Source organism: Oenanthe melanoleuca, chromosome 1 (assembly GCF_029582105.1).
Source record: "Oenanthe melanoleuca isolate GR-GAL-2019-014 chromosome 1, OMel1.0, whole genome shotgun sequence".
NCBI lineage: Eukaryota > Metazoa > Chordata > Aves > Passeriformes > Muscicapidae > Oenanthe > Oenanthe melanoleuca.
This window is the reverse complement of record NC_079333.1, coordinates 81,090,936-81,113,165: the sequence shown is the minus strand read 5'-3', so window position 1 is coordinate 81,113,165 and position 22,230 is coordinate 81,090,936. Positions and strand designations below refer to the sequence as shown.

At 37.4% G+C, this 22,230-nt stretch overlaps 1 protein-coding gene across 1 annotated transcript in view; it reads right to left on the bottom strand.

Moving 5' to 3' along the window:
- The window catches only part of ATP10A (ATPase phospholipid transporting 10A (putative)), a 108,035-nt gene that overhangs the window by 35,136 nt on the left and 50,669 nt on the right, over positions 1 to 22,230 (bottom strand). The window contains exons 3-7 of the mRNA XM_056497369.1: positions 14,110 to 14,195; positions 7,685 to 7,791; positions 7,449 to 7,580; positions 4,996 to 5,129; positions 3,161 to 3,413 (exon numbers count right to left, since the gene is read on the bottom strand). Of these exons, the coding sequence (XP_056353344.1) occupies positions 3,161 to 3,413; positions 4,996 to 5,129; positions 7,449 to 7,580; positions 7,685 to 7,791; positions 14,110 to 14,195 (712 nt within the window). The remainder of the gene's footprint in view (positions 1 to 3,160; positions 3,414 to 4,995; positions 5,130 to 7,448; positions 7,581 to 7,684; positions 7,792 to 14,109; positions 14,196 to 22,230) is intronic.

Genomic DNA, 22,230 nt, shown 5'->3' with positions numbered 1-22,230 from the left:
AAAGACATACTGCCTCAAATATGCCAAACTGAACACTGCATAGCATACACTTTTAAAGTAGCTCCCCAGCTCCCAAAAATTGTGCACTGCATGTACAGGGAGAGGAAGAAGGGGAAAGACCAATCTACATGTCCCAGAACTCATGTGCATTGCTTAATGCACTCCCTGAGTGCAAGGAACTGAGATATGACAATGTCAAATCCAGTATAATAACAATTCCTTAGAACAGAAAAGAATGGGATAATTTCTCATAACTCTGAATAAATTTTAGGGAGAAGAGCTTATAAAGCAGCATAGAGAAAATTTATGATGGCTATTCACAATCTGTTGGTTGAGTAATTAACAGATATAAAGTAATCCTAGATTAATCAGAAAAATAAAATGCTTTAAAAGAAAATAAAAGTTCAAAAGTTAGGAAATTTCAGACCTCAGTTTGTCAGTGTGGACATAACTCTCCTGCTCTGTTTGTGTGCATGGCTTACCCCAAGAGTACAGGGACTCCAAATTATTTCAGTGGAAAACTTGCCAGCACATCTTGTCATGGGAAAAACAGTCTGCTACATCTTAGCCTTGTTCTTGGTTACGGCTGAGTGGTGCTGTTATAACTGAAATTTCTCTCCTAAAACTTATGCCTGAGGCAAACATCTAGCATGATAAATTTGAACCAAATAGTTAGAAGTTTTTTAGAGCTATCCAAAACTGAAAACAGGATCTTATCATGAGCAGGGTCAAGCAACTGGAATGCCAGGCACTGCTAACCCACCACAGCAGAATACCAAAATTAAGAGCTCGGAGCAAGGTTATTTCCATCCTTAGACATCTACTTTTACAGTGGACAACGACCTGTTATCTGCAGCTTTTGCACCATGACCCATATAAAATAATTTAAAATTAATTTCTTCATATAAAGGGCTATTCAAAGTTTGATTCCAAGTAATAAACCACTATGCATGAAAAAAAAATTTTCTTATGTGAAGATACAGTGTCATCTTTGAAAGAGATCAAAAAAGACAAATGCCTTTTACTTGATTTTCTAGCATATATGGCTGACTCAAATCACCCCCTAAGTGAAAGATTTTAGAATTTTCTGTTTCATGAGATCTTCAACAAATCCTAATATGCAGAACAGGATGGCATCAGTTATAACATATGCAGGAAAATCAGATATTCTGGTATGAGACACAGAAAAGTGGCTGACAAATCATTTGCAAGTAAGCACACAGCAACAAAATGTTGTTGATGCACACCCTAAAACTAGAAAGAGCTGTGTTAGACATTTTATCATATCTAAACAAGAAGGCTTCAGCAGCAGAAAAGATAACAGATGGTTATAAGATCAAACTGCAGAATAGAGCTAACAAAATACTTGATTGAAGAATAGCATTTATTGAGTTATTTATACTGATTATAGAGAACAAACTAAATAGAAATTATCACAATTTATATAAAGAATTACAGAGAAAAACCTATTTTCCCTAGAGAGAAAAACCCAAAATAATAAAATCCTGTGTAAATATTCTGCGTCAGTTTAAAAACTATATTTGTCAGAAATTTTATACCGACTGGAGTTACAACGAAGCCCAAAGCCATAGCTGAAAAGAATGACTGAAAAGAAATATCAGTTTATGTACCTGACACTCTCATTCGTAGTGACATTCACTCTGTTTTCATTAACTTTTATATTATAATATGAAATCATAAGAGGAAACCTGCAAAAAACTTGTATTTCTGTTAAATTCACTACATCTGAAGAATAAAGATCTCAACATTCAACACTCAAACTCAGGGGCCTGAGCTCAGCCAACAGATCATCTGATGATACCAAGCTCATAAAAATACCTTTTCTGCACTGTTTTAATTGGCAATAACATAATTCTTCTGAGGAACAGAATACACTCTGAAATTAGAATAAAGAAGCAAACAATCAGTAGCAGAGAAGAAGCAAAAAATAATGAATAATTAGAGTGTCACAAGCAGATTGAGGAGTCCAGTAACATACTTTAAGTTCTAATCCTTTTCTCTTTCTTACATACTGTACAGAGGTAGGAAGTCACAAGGTCTCTTCCCTTAAGTCCTTTCCAAAACACTTGTAACACTACCCAAAGCTCTGCTTTCTTGAAAAAGAGTGCCTTAAATCTAAGATCTCAGTACTACTTTAAAGTAGGAGAAAAAAAAGAACAATATATTTTCCTGATTTAAGATCTTGTCATCCTTCTAAAGCATGCTTTAGAGTTCCAAGTCTATTTTGATTCTTCATCTTATTTGTAAGCTGAAATTCTGTAGTGTTCTTTCAGAAAACTTCCTAATCAGAGATCTTTATGCGTTGTGTAGAATAAGAAACTAATTTTTTGCAAACAGGAATATTGTAGCTGTCAATATTTGCCTGCATACAGGATGTGATTTGAAGAGTTAAGATCTGTTCTTTCAAAAAAGATAATGACAATATGTTAGAGAAAAATAACACAAACTACAAACATCATAAAATAGGAAATAACTTCATCATTTTAAAAGGATGAAGAAATAATATAGGGAGCACAATTCTGACATTGCCTTGTGAAAAAATTAATTTTTTACTGTTTTAAGAGGCTAGTACTTGTGGATATTCTCTCAACTGAAGTGTTCATAGAGCAAACATACCTGACAGACACTTCACACAGGAGAGCTGAAAAGAATCTGACAAAGGTAACAAAATATGCAATTCTATCAGATTATGTTTCTTGCTAATATGAAAACTGGCCTCTTTGTCTGCATTTACTTCTCAGTACAAAAGGATAATCTCATTGCAGGTGTTCAATCAGACACTAATCTGGCTGTATGCATAAAAGCTTTATCTTACACTATACACTTCAAACACACCAAACAAGTGTGATACCAGCAGCACCATTCAATGTTCTTACTTTGGCCATGCACTCAAGTGGTTTATTACATCAGGAGCTGAAGCCAAAAGCTTTAAATAACTTGACAACACACTGTAGATATTACAGAACTTTGGTAAGATTGTCGTTGCTAGCTGAACACAGCCATTGAATTACATTGATCTGAAAACAGCTCTTAAATTTCTTTTGTTTTCCTTTTTTGATTTAAGATTACAGCAGCTTTTATGACTGCTTCAGTTTGCCTGAAGTACAAGTGTTAGATAGAAAAGAGGCCACGAGCTCACCGTTATCATCATGGGAATACTCTATTCCAGAAACAGTACATCTTCGGAAAACCATCTTGTTTTCAGTAAGTGTCCCAGTCTTGTCTGAAAAGATAAACTGCACCTGACCCAAGTCTTCTGTGATATTTAAAGCTCGGCACTGCAGTTGAGAGTCTGTTTCTTCATCATATAAATCTTTGTCTTGATGAATAAAGTATACTTGGCAGATTTTAACTATTTCAATAGATACATACAAAGAAATTGGAATCAGAACCTAGAATACACAAAAGGAAAGAAAATTAGGAGAAAACAGAAGCAAGGACACAATGAATTATTAAAGCTACTTAGGTTGGTACTAGACTGAAACATAAAGAAAAAACTTTAAACATCTCAAGTTATTATTGTGTTTGAAGAGTTTATTTACTGTGTTAGATGAGGAAAACCTATGCTGAATTTCTGAGCTGCATTATTATGCCTAGAAAACTGATTATCAAAACATGGACAGAAGCAAATATTTCTTAGGCTAATAAGCTGAGCTTCAAACTAGATGGGGAAGGAAAAGAAAAAAAAAAAACCCAACCCAAACCAGACTGTACAATCAGAATACTGTAGATGTGAAAGGACTGAATAAATTTGTTCTGCATAAATTACAGACTGTTTACAAATTTACTTTTCAGGAATACAAGAATACAAGAAGCAAAATAAGAAATGTTAATCTCTCCACAGGAACAATATCTTTGGCCTTGGCTTTTGTACTGCAAATTTATTTGAATGACGATGACATTTTGTAAGTGCTAGGAAGGAGACATGAAAAGACTTTCAACTGTTTCTTGAGGATTGTCAAAACTACATAAAATACTTAATTTGTACCTGAATTTTTCCCTGCAGATATTTTTTTTTTCCAAGATAGAAATTCTTGACTGCATATACTGTTTAATTTTCTGAATTAGATACAAGGGAGAAATTATAGCATGCCTGTAAGTGGCAAATGTGGTCATTTAAACGAAAACTACAGTGAAATGTAGGTGTTTAAAGAATTCTGTGGTGAATTTTCTTAACCAATATCATAACCCAATCCCTCAGAGTAAAAATTATTTTTACAGTCTTTTTCATTCCCTTTTATAAACAAATTGCTGCCTCCAGTAAAGCAACCTCCTCCAGTGTCCCACTAGGCAGACTTCCATGTATCTCAGTGACATGAGGTTCTTTTACTTCTCTGAACTTATCCACCTTCACCATTCAAGATATTCCTCCTTTAACATTGTTTGTTACCTGGCTGACATATGGTTTTACTAAGAGGAATATATCTGAAAAGCTGTTAGAAAATAAAAAAATTATTTTCATACCACAACAGTGTACCCAAAGTGGCATCCTTAGTCCTTGAGGCATTGTTCCTCAGTGAGTAGACAGGAAGAGTACAGGTTGTTTTCTGGCTCATGGGGGTGTTCCTCCCCAGGTGCAGGACCTTGCACTTGCCTTTGTTGAATTTCAGGCAGTCCTCCTCTGAGCATCTCTCCAGCCTGCCAAGGTTCTCCTGAAGGGCTGCACAGCTCTCTGGGGTATTGGCCACTCATCCCAGCTTGGTGTCACTAGAACTTGCAGAGGAGCCATCTGCCCCTTCATACAAGTTATTGGGAATAAGTTAAACAACACTGGCCCACTACTGAACCTTAGGGGACATCACTAGTGACAGGCCTCCAAACAGACCCTGTGCTGCTGCTGACAACCCTCTGGGATCTGTTTAGTGCTTGATCAGCTTCTTACATGCCTCAGTGGTAAAAGAAGTACTGCACATATTGCATATGCATATTGCAGTCAACTAGGAGCAGAGGTGACAGCATGTACAACTTGATTACCTGGAACACTATGATCACGGTTAGAAATAAATACACTGAAGCCAAAACAGGTGACAAATATTTGCCATCGGGCCCTGGAACATCAAAAATTGGTTTCTTCTTCTCACCATATTGCCATACCCATAGACCATGACCTGCAGAAGAATAGGAAGAGAGAAAAAAGTAAATTAACTCCAAGGAAAAATGCTTATGGTATGATTTTGTTCTCAAGAGTTATGTGAGAAATTGGTATTTGTTTTCAAATATTCTGCATGACTTCTGAAAAATGTCCCAAACCCATGTTTTTTTTTCTGCCTTGGAATTGGGGGATTGAGAAAGGAATTTGGCTGTCCTTAAGCCATGTAAGACTCATTTCACATAACTTTATCTAAATAAAGTTAACTGGCTAGTCTAAATTAGTAGTTCAGACTGTTTCTATAATCACCAAAGAAAACTACACTTCTTCAGAAAATTATTAATTTCAATGATATGCTGTTTGTTAAAATGAAAGAACTCCACTGACTGTACTAGATATATCACCAGTCAGCTACCAGTAAAGTAGCTTTAGAAGAGACTTCCATTTTACTGTGTAAATCATATCCACCACATGCACAGAATTAATGAAATAAGAGTATCAACTGAGACAACAGCATCGAAGCTTAGGAATGAAGAACAAAAAAAAATCCAGGTCTTGCTCAAAATGTTTTGGGCTTGATTTTTTTTTTTTTTTTGATTGTGCCAGTAACCAAATAGAGATAAGATTGTTATTGTTTTGGGAAAATTACATTCTTGCTAAAGAGACAGAATGTTGCCTTTTTAAGTACAGTACTAAGATTTAAAACCCCCAAATCCCCAAAATGATCTGCCTGATGTTTTTAAGGCATAAAAAACGAAGAAGAATTATTCTGCAACAAAAAGCATTCACACTATCACAGTATGTTGGAAATCAAAAAAAGGTCTAGTTTAAAAGTAATCTTCTGTAAAACACCTTCGACAAGATCCTTTACATCTTGACACATAAATCCAGCATTGAATGCTTAAAAAATAAAAACACCTAAGTAAGCACATTATTTTGTCCCTATACTACCAATATGAGATCACATGCATGAGGCCTTTATTGATGTATATATTTTTATTCTTGAGAGCAAAAATAGAATGCTCCACGCTGAGAATGACCTACATTAAAGCCTGTTTTATAAATAGAATTAGATTTAGATTTTCGAAAGAATTAAGTGTCATATCTCCAGTTACACTTTATTGCTAGAAGGTGTGAAAATGGCCTGACTTCTACAGAGCAGCAGGCAGCCCAAAGGGCTCGAGCAAATTTCCTTCCAGCTGTTGGTGGCTGCCAGCACCTCGAGCAGTTTGCTCAGCCCTCTGCTGGTGGCTTGCAGCCTTGTAGCAGATGGGACAGAAGGGAAGGCACACCTGTCACCTACTGAGTGCCACCTCCCCTGCTCACATCCACACCTCTAGAGAGCCCCAGGTGCACTGAACCACTCCCAGGGCACCCCCACTGCTGCTGCTGCTCTGGGGACACCAGTGGGGGACACCTCTCCAGTGGCAGAGGGGAGAGCTGCAGGCTGTAGCTCCCTGCTCTGGCGCCTCACCACCTTCAGCCCTGAGGACTGGGCTCCCCAGCACTGAGACACTGCAAAAACGTGTCATGAACTCAGTGGAAACAAATAAGCTGGCTGATTCACAGCTGGAAATACTCACCTTTAAGCATTTAACAATACCTGGAAAAAGGCATGCAGGGATGTATTAAAGTGGCATAAGATTGTTATTAAACTACACCATGGTTGTTAAGAAACATTCTGGTGTTTATGCCATATGACTCACATGCAAACATTACAGAATACACAAATATTAAGGATATGGAACTCACATGCCATATAAAAAAATCACTTTTGGTGCCAAATGTAAAACTCAATTCTTTCTCACAAATGAACACAAAAAGCCTGAAGTGACATAATCTGAACTGCAGAATTTTCTTAAACACTCCCAGAAGTCTAGAGAGTATTCTACTTGGATTTATGCAGACTTTTGCTTATTTCTTCTATGTTGAATCTGCAGCCTTAGGGACAGTGAGTCCATGTTGTGCACTGTGCCCTCGATTTAATAAGCAGTACTGGGGAATACCACTGTGCTGATTATGTTTATTCTCTGCTCATAAATTACTCTACTGACTGATTAACAACATGTTAGACTCTACCACCTGTAATTTTAAGGGGACTACATATAAACCGGGGGCTTTTTTGGGCTTGACATTTTTGGATGCTATCCAGGGTAGTATAATCTAAGCCTTCAGATCTCTGGTACTAATAGCATATATTTGATTGAAATTAAGAAGGTATGTAGATCAGCTTGTGTACCAAGACATTTTGATTTTTGACAAAAATACGTGTTTTGATAAAGTGCATGAATCCCAAGACAGTGTAATACTTAAGTTTCTACTACTAAAGAGCACTTACCAATGGCAGAAAACAGACACATGATCAGAAGTATGAGGACACACCAAAGGACATCAGCATTCATTTGTCTTTCAAGCTTACTGCGTTTGTAACGTGGTCCATTATTATTTAACAAAGCTTTGGTCTCATGCCCTGCAGAAAGAATTGCACCAAATGTGTCATATGGAACTTTGCTATTATTTTAAGAAAACTATAAGAAGATGGTATGCCCTCTAACACAGAAAAACAGCTCTTACCTGCATAGATTACTATTCCTGCAACTTCTTCTGTGTTTCTAATGGTACAGCCACGTAACAAAAGATTCTCTTTGAACAGTCCATCCCTTTTTCCACTTTTATGAATACTACAGAAAATTTAAAAACAACAAAACACAGCATGTCAAAACATTAAGCTTGTTAAATCATACTTGTAAAATAACAAGCCCAGGAAACATCTTCAAAATCTAAGAAGTGTTTTTTTCAATTTGATGGCAAAATATTTCATTAGATCTTCCTCCTGGAAAGGCTCTCTGCTGGATTTTGAAAACTGAGTTTACTTACCCAGGGATCCCCAATGTGCAGCAGCCCAGCTGGAGCAGTACCAGTTGCTGTTGGATACACAAATGTCCTGGACAAATGCTCACTAGAGATACGTGGGCCAAATTGACAGCATGTGTGCAGCCTAGCTAATGCTTGGAAAATGCACTGGACTTCCTGCACATGTGTAAACTGCCTGAGCAATCACAGTTAATCCAGTCCACCTCAAAGCAGCTGTGAAAGTGGATATAATTAACCCACTATTCACATGTGCTTACTAGAGAAATCCTAGAAAGAGATATGGTGAATTTGGGAAATGACTGTTCTTCAGAAGCCATGATACTAAGTAAGGAAGATGTGCCAGGGATAAGACACATCAGATCAGTGAAAAGAAAAGGAGAAATATGCCATGTATTCATCAGTGAGAACAAGAGAAATTATTTTCAGAACTGTCTCACCAACTATCTAAGAATGGCCTGCACACTGAGGATTCTCATTGACTAACACCAAAACACAGGAGAAAAATGGAATGAAGTCACATTTCTACTGCAACTTATTATCTGCTGTGCATGGACTGAGTGAAATTTCAGCTGGCAGAGAAATACAGAAAATAGCCTTATGAGAATTAACAGAGAAATGCTAAACCATAATAGCAATTAAAAATGGTATTAGAATTTTTGTTATGTAAAAAGACAAAACAAATAATGATTTAAAACCACTTTCAGATAAATAAAATTTCATTTGATCAACTGAAGTACCCCAATGCCTCAGAGAAGACTAAAGCAAGACTGGATTGTTTAAGTATTGTCCTCACTTTCAGACCATCAAAATCATCACACTTTCAATATACTACACTAAAATTAGCATTGTGCTGCTGCAACACCAAATTTTATGTCTGTCTGGATTTGAGCACTGAAAATCCTCTGAAATCTGCAAACTGGCTTAAAATTGTTCTTTTTATGTAAAGGTGGAGCTCTTTTTACTTGCTTCTTATTTTCTAAGCTTTCACATCTGGGCGACATATTCCTGCTTTTCCCTGTTTGATTCTTCTCTTTTTATAAGTGAGGACCAAAATTGTAATTTAAGTACATACTTCTGGGATCTCAGGCCTAGGAATTATATCAAATACCCTGAGATTTGTAAGAAGAAAAGGTTCACATTAGTGAGTTTGTTGTACTTGTTCCAGTCTCATAGGACTACTTGCAGATTATTCTGTAATGCTGGTTATGCTACCTACCTTCAACAGACAATGCTTGTAGTGAGCAGAATATATCTGTGCATATATATACACACATATACAGCCTTTTTTAGATCAGCACAATGTACTATACCCATCCTTTGCTCAAAATATATACATATATACTAAAAGTACTGGTGTTTCAACAAGTATGCTTAGCTTTTCTCTGCAGGGATGGAGAAAAAGCACTGGGTTTGACTGCTGAGGTAGCAGCAGCAGTGATAATATCTCACCAGGGACCAGAAATGGAGAAAGAAAGAAGTAGATAACATCAAATTTGCAATTCTGACACGAAAGTCAAAGGTGGTTTTTCAGTCATGAGAGAACTTCCCCTGCTCAGCCCATCCTCCCTACAAGTCTCAGATAGAAGAGCAGAGGCTTTACTTCTGTTCTCTTCTGCAAACCTCCTTAACCCACTCTCATCAACAGCATCAGTTGGGGGGCTGCCCAACATCCCTCTGGCAAAATGTTAGTAACTGTCAATTTGTCTGTGCTTAAACTATGGGAAATAACTTTTAATGATTCTATACTGTTGAAATTACACTGCTACCAGGATTCTGTCATTCCTCTGATTCTTAAGGGTAAATTCTACGTTAGGCTTTCTTATAAATCATGAGAATGTTTGACTTTCCAATAAAATCTCCAAATCATTCCTGTAAATAAATGGGACTTTTTAGAGATAAACCTACTTAACTGGTACTTGCTCTGGCTTCTAGTTTTATAACATTTGTTAATTTTTTACACTTCACAGTAACAGTGAAGTGTGCCAGGTATATTGCACATGGCAAACTCCATATAAAATTACTTGCGTATTTGCTATACAATTATATATTTGTTCTTCCTATCTTAGCTTACAAAACAACTCCAAAACAATTGTGCAACATCTGAAGTTAACCTGTAGGTGTTAAAATCCCAATCTACTGCCCTCACCCACAGGCTGAGCCTTCTTACCACATCTCATCCTTACATGCATTTGGTACTGCTTTTTACTCATGCATCAAGTCAGAGAACTCAACTGTTGCTCACCAGACCTTGAGAAAACACGGATGAAATTAAAACCTGGACAAAAGAAGCCACCAGAGGGTGGAGGAAACTCATTTGCCTCTTGTCTACAGTCACTCCCAGTGACTCAATTACACAACATACACATAAAACAGTTGGGCTCTGATGAAAAAAGGAAGAAAAAGTACAGACATAAAGGTCTGGATTAAAAAATAATGAAAACTAGATTTGGATAAAACTGCTCACTTTGATAGCAAACCTGCCAACTTTGAGTCTGGGCTGAGAGACAGCCTAGCTCCCATTTCTAGCCCTGCAGTTATAAACCTTAAGCTTGTTACAAAGGCTGAACAGTCTGTTTTTCCCCTTTCTGGATTCTGGCCAGTGTAAGTTACAGGCAGAGAAGGAAAATTTTCTCTGTCATTCTTTAAAACAGTGTCTGGCTGGAGCCACTCAAATGCCTGGAATGCAAAGGCTAAGCTGTGAGGAAAGGCACTGGCAAGAGCAGGTGCAATGCTCTTTTTCTCTGCAATTTCTCACATGGATGACACTGCAAAAATGTGGTTATCTTCACATCTAAAATAAAAATGCACCACAAATTAGGAGAAGTGGGCAGATCATTTGCAGTTAACTACTACTATGCTACAGCACTCTGAAAGTGTTTATACAGAAGTAAGCCTCTGGTTTAACACAGCAATGCAAAAATCACCCTGATGGTAGCTCACTTCATCTTTCTATTATGTTTTAACTTGGTATGTGTTTACCAGCATTAAATAACAAGGTAACCCATGATAACTGTATTCAAAAGAGAGTATTTTCTTTCACTTTTTGGTTTATCAAGTGTCTTACACAGGAAATGGTAGAGCTGGCATTACTTTCCAAGGTTTGACACTCCCAAAGAAAATATTCAACAATCTTAAACATGGTTTCAGTGAACATTATCAGTCAGAAACTTCCTGACACTCAATTGATGAAAATTAGTCTAGGTTGTTTTGGTCTTTTAGTCCGGGAGTGGGAGCTGTTACTATAGCACATTAAAGAGACATAACTATAGATTTATAATTGTTTTTTCTTTAAAAAAATTGTAACATGATTTCATATTAATTTGGGTTTGTTACCTTACGACAACCTTAGAAATACAAACATGTATTCATCTCCTTTTTCTTCTTACAATTTCAAGTATACTTATTTTGGTATGATCAGATAAAATTTTATGTTCTTGTCTAAGAATAAAATTATTATTTTCAAAAAGCTGAAAAGACAGAATCCCAATTACTACTTCTCTTTTTCTCTTGCCCATATATACACAAAAAGGTACAAACAAGATTTTAAAGCAAATATTGCTATTTTTGGAACCTGGAATTGGATTTTTGAATGTTTGCCATGCATGCTCTACATAATCTGGATAGACACATACGGGCAGAGGGCATGTTAGGTTTTGTTCTATTCTTCTTACACAGAATAGGTTTATAGGGGAAATACAAGTGAGGGAATGTGCTTGGGTTATATAGGGGTGCAGAAACTGCAAAAGAGAATTAAAGCAAGTACCTGAATACAACTGGTAATCTGCCTGTGCATCTGCAGACCCCAAGTGTGTTCAATGCAGATTGTGGCAACATAGCTGAAGAATTCAGATGCAGTGCAGTGTACAATTTTTCAGATATAGGATAGGGCTAGGCCCATCTCAATTTTGCATTTTGAATTTTGTAGTGTTTTTTTTTTTGTTTTTGTTTTTTTTTTTTTAATATCATGTCTCCTTTTATCCTGGCCTGCCTGTGCTACATTGGCTACCTATAGTAATTTTGTTTCAGGAAAACTGTGGGGAACAGAACTTTTTACATGTTGACAGCATATATACACAAATATTTCTTTCTATTTCCTGAAAGATTTGTCAGCAAAGACATTAAAACCAAAGACTACATTTCATACAGGAAAAAAAGTCAGAATCAAACCTGGAAACCTACTAAGTGGTCAAAATGCCTAGGAAACTTTGGTAGTAATGTTTCATTACTTTTACATATGGATCTGTTGAAAGTCTATTATTTCATGGGATTCTTATTTAAATATTTTGGTATAATTTCTTTTCAGTTGAGCTATTATTGGCTGGTAGCTATCTGATCCATTATTTCCAGAAGCAACTTGAAAAATTTTGAGCAAGAATTAAGATGTGAATTTGATCTGACAATGACATGTTTCAATGCAGATGTGTTAATTGCTATTCATCTTGTTAATGTGTGATTTAAAATAGACTCCTGATTCCATTATACTAATGAAGGAACTCTGAAAAGTGTGGGGGAAAAGCCTTCTTCTGTGATTAATTAGGGGACTGAGAATTTATTTGTTGAGGGGTTGGTCCCCACTCTCTAATTCTAATGGCCCATGTCCTTTAGCTGCAAATCTCTTGGAAAATAGCTGATGAGAGCTGGAAATCACCTGATGCTTTCTGCCAGATTCAAAATTTGTGTCAAAACATAGTCACATAATTTGTGTCACTATAAAATGTAAAAAAGGTTAAATATAATCAGTACTAAACAACAGCCACCAAAAAGATATTACCATATTTTATGCCATGTAATTCAAACGGTTCTGCAGCTTTCATGCCACAGGCCTTTTCCACATGGAGTAAATAAGTAAAAATATAATGGAAGAAAAATTTATGCATATTTTCTATCTTTCTGTTCAACTTTTTGGGGACTAAGATTCACACATAAAGTGTGCTGGAAAAGCTGCCAAGCTTTCCATTTCCATATCTGGAAATGGCATGTCTGCAGTAGAGCAGGCTCTCTATTACACACCCTCATGCAGCAATGTCTAATACTAAACTTTTTTCTTCACATGAACTGTAGGGCTTTGTGCTGCTAAATAAAGGAGCACATTTTCCCACACTACAACTTGATGTAGTTTCAAAGAAACTGTCCTGATTTACACCAGTTGACAGTACATCCTACACAATCTCTGACATCTGAGAGTAGTAACTCTGGTGGTAAATGGCATCACTATAAAAAACTCCCCGAGCTCCAGTAATTTACCTTGTGACATTTACACAATTTAATACTGCTTATCACTCCTAATCAACATGGGTGGTAAATCATTGTATTTGAAACAGAATTAGTGTCAGTTTAACTCTCGTCATTAAAAGTTAGGTAAAAATTATGTATCCTGGGCTCTCACTCTCCACGTGGTTAACAGACTGTAGAAAAATAAATCATGCAAGAGTGCATGTCCTAAGCCACTAGAATCAACATACCTTTACACTACAGAACAGGCTACATAAGAAGCAAAGTGCTTTGCACACCCTAATTTGTTTGTGATTGGCCAGAGATGACCCTGTTAATGTAGTTCTGTTTGTTTAGAGTTAAGTCATGTGTGCATAGGTGATGTGGTAATGCACAAGCATACCCATAGTGTGAGCCAATAATTTCATTTTATCTTAATGAGAAGAAAGGAACAGTGCCATAGCTGGAGAAATATCAGTTTTACCTTCTGATTTTCTTCAATGACACATATATTAAAAGAAACATCCTACAGACCCATCTTCATGAAAGTGTACAACAGATTGTGTTTGTTTGTTGCCTCTCTTGGACTTATTTTCTATTTCTTCCCATTTCCAGATGGGGTTTTTTGATCCATGGAGGAAAAGAAGAGTGCCTGTAACTGCAGTGCTTCATACATTCATTTCTGTAGTGTAAGGTGATTGAAGGTAGCAAATAAATCCATCCTAAGGAACGGAACATGAGGTTCCCATCTCACCCTGAAGTGAGGATCTCTAAAAGAACCTTAAATATGCAGCCCTGTTTAGCTGTGATGATGATGCAACTTAGAGAAGACAGCCCAAAGCAAACAAGCATTTATTTTATTCCATGTTAGAGAAAATGAGTGTATACTGAAGGATACTATATGAAATACTCACATGTAACCTCGAAACCTACTTAAGTCATTGTTTGGCTTCTCACATTCAATCACACTGGTGAACTTCAAAGGGTCAAATTCTGAGTCCTGGAATAATAAGAATAGAGCAAAGACTTGAAAATTACATCCAAAATAGTTTCTTTTCTAGTTTTTGTAATGTAATAAAGTCTAGTTTTTTCCAAAGGCAATGAAAGCAAAGATGCAGACCACTGGTACTGAAAATCAAAAGCATCTGGGAAAAAAAATCCAAAGATGCCTCCCAAAATCTCTCTTACAAGGGTGGCTTCTGTTCTGCAACTGGAAGATTCCAAATGAATTTAATCTGCACTGGAAAAATGAAATTTACCTAGAAAATATCAAAATCTTAAATATTATCATTACCCTTCACATTCAGTGAAGTCAGCGAAAATTTAGGAGAATATAAGTCAATATACTGACAATTAGCAAAAAGCTAATATGAGCTTTTGAAATATTAGCAAGACTTCTTAATTGCTTTATGCCAACAGAGATAAATTAATCTAACACAGTAAATTACACACATATAGCAGAATAATTTTTTCTTAATTATCACTTAAAAACCTTCTTGATTGTCTAGCTCATTACTCAGAAAGTGGTATTTATGCTGACTATTTAAGTTTACCTTGTGTATGAGAAAAACATTGTACCACAGCAGAATTGCTTTATTTTGTTAAATAAAAATCAAGGATTTCTTGTCTTTGCTAGATCAAATTACACACTAAGAGCAGACGTATCGCATCCTGGTGCTGCTGAGAAGGCTGCTTATCTCCATCAATGAGGACTACTTTTACAAAGCTGCTTTGAATGCCATTTGAATAAAAGAACTAATTGTGAATTATCATATTACTAAGCTTTTAATAGTGACAGCACTTCGTATGTTCTGTTTTATAATGGTTTTGCTGAGCTGCTGGAGAACACAACCACTGCTTTTTAGAGTAAACTTGTGAGAATGGTTGACTGAGAACAGGACAGACATGATCTTATTGCCAGTTTCTCTGAAACACACAGGTGTCTCTGGGATTTTTTTGATGTTGCCTCTACCAGATTTTGAGTACGAGATAAAAGAAACTAGAGGATATGTCAGCATGAAAACCAACACTCTCCATTTTTCTACTGGTTACACCTGGAAATGAAGACAGACTTACACTATATAGGTGGCAATTCAAACCACCCACGCCTGAGACTTTTGAAAACCTTTTCTGTATTTTCAAGAAACATGAGATGATAAAGAGAACTGTGAAAATGGGCTGTCACTTGGAGACAGCTACAGCCCACTGGAGGAAAGAAAAATTTCTACGTGCAGAATTCAGCTTGTAAACAAAGGGGGGAAAATGGAATAAAAACAAAGGACAGCTCTGAACAGAGAATGCTTTGCTGAGAATCAGACTCCCCAAATTACATCAATGTTGGCAGTCAAGAACCTGAGCCTTAGCAAGAAATAACACCTGCTGTGCTGTCCCAGAAAATGATCTTTTCCTTCCTTGCCCCAGTATGTTCCTTGGCAGAAGGAAAAAAAAATAAAAAGTATAGGAAAAAATTATCTACAAACAATTACCACTGTAGCTTAAACTATTTGTAAATTGGATGGAATGGGAAACATTTATTTTCTCCTTATTATAACAAAATATATATAATACATTTAATTTAGCACAAATTTTCATTCAGTGGTCTTAAAAAAGAAAAGAAATAAATCCTAACATCTTTAATGAATGTGAGGAAATCCTAGAGACACCTAATAATAAAACCCAATGTAACCAAATGCAGATTTTGTATGGCTGCTGAACTGCAGAGAGAGTGTGGTTGGACACAATATTTTCTAGAGCAGTTGGACAGCTGAATTCCCTTTCTGGTAAGAAAACCTGCCACCAAGGTTTGTATTTCACAAATAAAGATAAAAAAAGGTACTTAGATCTAGAGGCTTCTAAAGTCTTCACAAAAAAAGAAAGATCTTGTCAAACTCAGAGAGGACTAAATGTACCCGATCTCCCCATCAGTACCATGCAATATTGTCCTTCTCCCTCCTTTGTTTGTTGATTTCTTTTCATTTATGACTCAGTTTTGGAACTAAAAGTCCTTTATCATTAAATCTGTCTGTGTATTTGTGTTCTGTTACAATTAACTTGAAATATGTGGTTATGGTCTTTACTCAGATAATATCTGGGAGTGAAAACCCAATTAGAATAATAGTTTATGTAAGGAAAAAAAGCTGATGAGTTCTGACTTATGGCAAAATCACTTTGGTTTATTAATAAATCAAACTGCTCCATCTCTTCCCTGTGAAATGGAAAGGCAGATATACACGGTATATTACAGCTAATGACACTGTTTTGATGTGAAAATACCTTCTGGTAAATGAAAGAACAAATATGTAAACACTGTGTGTGACTGCTTTCAGTGGTTACAAAGAAGCACAAATTTAATGTAAGATTTCACAATGATCAAAGTTTTGCTCTTTTCAGTGCTGATATTCACACTTTGGCAGCAATTGAAACAAACTGTGATGATGTTCTCATGTATTAGCAGCTAAGAGAAGCTGCAGCTAGACAGAAGTTAAAGCCAACACTGTTGCTTTTACAGTGCACAGATTTGCTCTTTTTTTCTTGGTAAAAATCCATGAAAAAAAAAATCACCACCACTACTTTTAATTTTTCTTTTACACTGAATTTCTGCATCACTGTTAAGACACAAGAAACAAGATGAAAATATGGTCAAACATTGAACTGGCCCAGACCTTTGTGCAGAAGTTATCTGATGTGCCTGATTTTGTGTTCCTTTCTTCCCACCTTGAGAACTGCTGGGCATTAAAGCTGTCCCAGGACCAAGAGGGATGAAAAGCTCCATGCCTAGGCAGACTGCAATCTGAGATGAGGCTTTTCAGTGCCTAATCTCCCTGAAATCTTGACTTCTGTGGTGGTGTCATCATCCCTCTGTGCACATCTACAAGGCTGGGTCATACACAAAAAACAGCTATGGGGATTTTTAAAATTTTCTGAAGGCATACATAAAAATGTATAATTTTCTATCTGGTACCTCAGGAAGTGTCTCAAACTTGCACCTTGTGCACCACTGATCCAGACAACTGACTCTGGCTGATAAAAACTGGGGAGAGATTCACTGATTGCACATAAATTCCCCAGAGTATTTTACAAAACTGTTGGGTAGCAAAGGCCAGGGCTAAATTCCATTCATGTCAGCCACATTATTTCTGTTGAACAACCAGTTCTACTTTTTCTACAATGCACATTTTACTTTCCATGGCTATTTCTAAGGATAAGCCCCCATAAAATAAAGAAAAACTTACTGCTTTCACTCAAGGCAGATGACTTGCTACCAGGTAGTGCTTAACCTGGAGCCCAGACCCATGCTCTAATAATTTACTATGCTTCAGAGAGTATTAAATTATGCTTCTACCTCTTGCTCAACTCTTCTGCCATTTTATGTCATATCAAAATGGAAAAACAAAACCCAACAAAAAAAAAAAAAAAAAAAAAAAAAAAAAAAAAAGGGCTTTGATTCAATAAGAAACTGACTTGCATCAAATCCCTGACTTCACTTTTTGGTTTTGCCAAGATAGCTTTAGTTCACTGCTTTTCTTGGGAAAAAACTGCTGACTTCTTCTTAGGAAGTCAAAATACCCTCATAGGTCTTTCTGAAAGTTTGAAACTTGTCAAGAGGACACATGGTGATACTTGGGTATTTTATATACCCATGGATTCTATGGAATGTATCTCATTTCTTCAGGACTCCTCCTGCTAGCAAGATTTTTAACATCCTATACATAAATTCTATTTCTCCCACTTTCTTAAAACCTCAGGAAATTCATTCTTAGTCTAAATGCAGCAATGGAAAAGGTTGTTTTCCTTACATAAGCAGACCTAGTCAAACTGCAAAAGCCTGCTAAATATTGATTCAGTCAAAGCTGAATTTCAAATTAAATTGCAGATGCAAAGGGGTTTGTGACTAGCCTTTTAACAATGCACTAGCCACTAAATCTGAAAAAAGGTTCCATTTAAGGTTCCATTATCTCAGGTCTGAAATAATTGGGCTATGTCTTATACCCTAAAAAGACGAAGTGTTGAGAGGGAGAAAATGTTACAATACCTTTAGAGAGTGGGAAACCAACAGGTAGACAGATGAAGACAGTATAAAGATTTGTCACAAAAAAGCAAACTGAATTTAGCTGTCTCCAACATGACTTTGTAGCTTCAGCTGTAAGATGAGTCTGAATCTCCATAGTGAAATGCCAACCTTTTCAGTTCTGCTGGCAACCTCACGAAACTGTCATAGCTCAAGAAGCAAAGCATGCCAGATGAGTCAGTTTGACAATTACACAATGTTCAAACAACATATTTCCCTTCATTAAATGCCTGTTGTATGGGTGATTTAATAGCCTGCTAGTGATATTAATAATGCATAGTTATTAAAATGTTTTCCTTTATTCATCTGCCCTACTTCACTGCTGCAGAAACCTGACTTTGGTGCTGAGTCCTTCCTTCCAATGGGACAGCACTGGGTACCCAGGATGGCCTTGGGTGACAGTGACAGTAACCTGCTATTCACATTGGGTTTACTGGCTATGCTGGGGATCTTACCCAGACTTCTCCCTGCAGTGCAGGGCTGATGAGGGCTCTGAGATTTGTTTTGGCCTGTATGTCTGGAGGAAACAAAAAAAGGAGAAATGGAGTCATGGGGACAACTCTAAGAAAATATTTAATAGACAAAAATCTGCCTCAGCCAGAAAAACAGCTTTTCCAGTTTATAAGCTTTTAAGTGCACTAAGAACTCATCCTGTTAATGCACTGGTCCATCCTGTTACTGCTTTTTACAGCAGTACTCTGCCTTTACCATATAAAATTAATCTGACCTTTTATTAATGTGCAACTGGAATTACATACTGATGTTATGTATTCAAAGCATATGAACTATTTATATACTGAAGGAGTGAAATGTTTTCATGTCTAAACTGCATTAGTTTCTATGGCACAATTTATCTGTGCCACTAATTCACAAGAAACGGAAGAAACAGTTGAATCTATGCTGTTTAGGAACTAAGAAGATCCAGCTGTACACCAGAATTCAACTATTCTGGTTTTCACACTTAAAACCACTACTATAATTAGAGTTTTTTCAGTATTGTTTGTTTAAAAGTAACACATATTCAGAAACACTGGAACAACTGAGCAAGCCAAGTACATTTTAGGAGGCAGATCTTCCTCTGGGTGACCAAAGTTTTCCACTTTGTAGAAAATAATATGAGGGAATAGTGCAATATCCAGGCTGCAGGGGAAAAAAAAAAAAAAAGAAAAAAAAAAGTATTGTTTGAAAGGCCTAGGAAGATCTCAATAATTCTGTAACAGCCAGCTGAAGAAAATGCTGTTAGTCAACCAGGGAACAGAAACACCAAAAAATACATCAACACTGAAAATACACACATGCAAGTTTTAATGTCCCTCAGGATGATGGCCATCCTTAGCACTGCACTGAAAATTATGGTGGTGTGAATAAATTAATTTATGGACTATAGCAGTGCTGGAGAGTGAAAGGGAACAGTGTATGTCAAGGCTGAAGTACAGACCTCGACCTGGACAATTAAGAAAGTGGTATCTGCCTGTTCCAAAAGCCACTCACTGAAATAAATGAATGGGTGCACAGTCTGTAAAAGCCAACCTCAGTATTAGCTCAGTGCTTCAACTAAACCACAAATAAAGCCTCTCAAGGACTCCCAAAACTCTGTGTACTACCCTGCTCCTGCAGAGACTTTTTGCTTCACGCTCACAGACAAATGTAAACTCTCCCCACTCTCCAGGTCTTTCTCCCTTCTGTAAAGATTTCTAGCAGTCTTTCTGCTCCAGTTCTTAAGTGCTGGAAGACAACTCCGGTTGATTAGTGGCAAAAACATTGCACAGTCATTTTAAAGTAGTAGCACAACAGCTTAGGTCAGCTTCTGAATATACCTTGTCCTGCTCCTGCTCTAGTTCAGACTGCTGGACAGTCTGACTTCTTGTGGAATGATGTTCTGCCGGAAGAAATGATGATGGGAAGGACTAAGATTCTTCACCCAGAAGAGAGAAATGCCAAGCACTGCTCTTACATCACTCCACAAATAAAACCCAAAACAACAGAGTCCTGACAGGAAAGAGAGTGGTTAGCAATGCAGGGATATTCTTGTGAACAGTAAAACTTAACAGTAGCAGCTACAGTGCCAGGATGCAGTTAAACACACCAAAGCTCAATGATCCTACCTCAGCCTGAAGACAGGGAATCTGGGTAAAAGCAGCTTTACCTTACAAAGCATCATGTTTAAGAAATGTCTCTAGGATGTGGGGGAAACCCGTAACATACAGCAACTGCCTAAGAAACTGAGAGACTACAGCCCCAATGAAAAGACACCTTTTATTCCAAATATTACAGGGCAGCATTTTTATCAGCACTACCACAGTTCTGTCAGCCTTTCCATGAAAATCTCCAATGTGAGAAGGTGTCACAATCGAGTCAAAACTCCCCAAGCTGGACACTGGCATGCTGTCTTCACTTGGATTCATATTTTTTATCAACATTTACCATCATATGTCTGCCCTACTGAAAACATGGCATTCAGAGTGAACCTTATCTGCTGAATTCCAGCTGTTTTTGTTCTTGCCTCTTAGCTCTGTGGAGGGGCCAGAGGTGCAGCTGTGAAGATTTAACAGTCTGAGGCCAGCAGGCTGTGGTTGGCACACACAGAACAGGAGGGAAGTTGGGATGGCTGCAGAACACTTTGGTTAGCAGCTTCCCCTCTGGTCCATTTTCATCTGCTATCAAATCTACTGAACAAGCTCCTTTGCAATCAACATGCTAAAGCCACCACTAGCAAAATGAAGAACACCTTCTCAAGGAATTAGAGAGTTTTATTTTTCAGACACCAGCTGATTGCATGAGTCTTATGAAAGGAAACTCACAATGGCCTTATTGGTTACAAAACCAGCAAATGAGCTGAGAGAAATGAAAATGTATCGTTATGGCAGGGGCTGTGCTTTGCTTCCCTTTTTAGCTCTCTAGGCAGCCTCATACTTCAGGCAAGCACAACAATGGCTACAGAGTTCCTGCACAGTCTTGTCTTCAGCTTTGTTCAGATAAGTGTGGAAATCAAACATGTATATGTATATGTATATGTATATGTATATGTATATGTATATGTATATGTATATGTATATGTATATGTATATGATGTATATGATTATGACATGTTGAATTAGATCCCAGCAGTGCAGCAGAGTCTATTACTCCGTCTAGGCTTTCCTCACCACCTGTCTTACCCTCTGTGTAGAAGTCAAATACTTGGATTTCTGCTTTGATATGGTCTTCTGCTTTGATTTGGCCTGTTAGATGGGTAAGGAGTTGGCTGGATGGCCATGTCCAAAGAGTTACAGTCAATATTTTGGTGTCCAGATGGAAACCAGTACTATTTATTCATCAGTGACACAGACAGTGGGATGGGAACTCTCAGAAGTTTGCAGATGACACCAAGCTGTGTGGTGTGACACGCTGGAAGAAGGGATGCCATGCAGAGAGAACTTAACAGGATTGAGAGGTGGGTCTATACAAATCTCATGAAGTTCAGCAAGGCCATGTGCATGTGGGTTGGGGCAATATCAGTAGACTGGCGGATGAATGGATTGACAGCAGCCCTGGGGAATAGTGCTGGAGATACCAGTGGATGAAAAATTGGATGAGCTGGAATTGTGTGCTGGCAAACCCAGAAAGCAGCTGTATCTTGGGTTGCATATATAAATATATAAAAGTGTGGCCAGCAAGTTGAGGGAGGTGATTCTTCCCCACTACCCCACTCTCATGAGACCCCCTGGAGTGCTGTGTCCAGCTCTGGGATAAGTAAGACATGTAACAGGTCAGAGTGGTTTCAGAGGAGAGCCCCAAAAAGGATCCAAGGGCTGGAACACTTCTCCTACGAAGGAAGCTGAGAGAGTTGTGGCTGAGTCTGGAGAAGGCTCCAGGGAGACCTCACTGAGACATTTCAATATATAAAAGCAGCTTATAAGAAAGACCAACAGAGACTTTTTACTAAGGCTTGAAGTGACAGGACAAGGGGCAACATTTTTAAACTGAG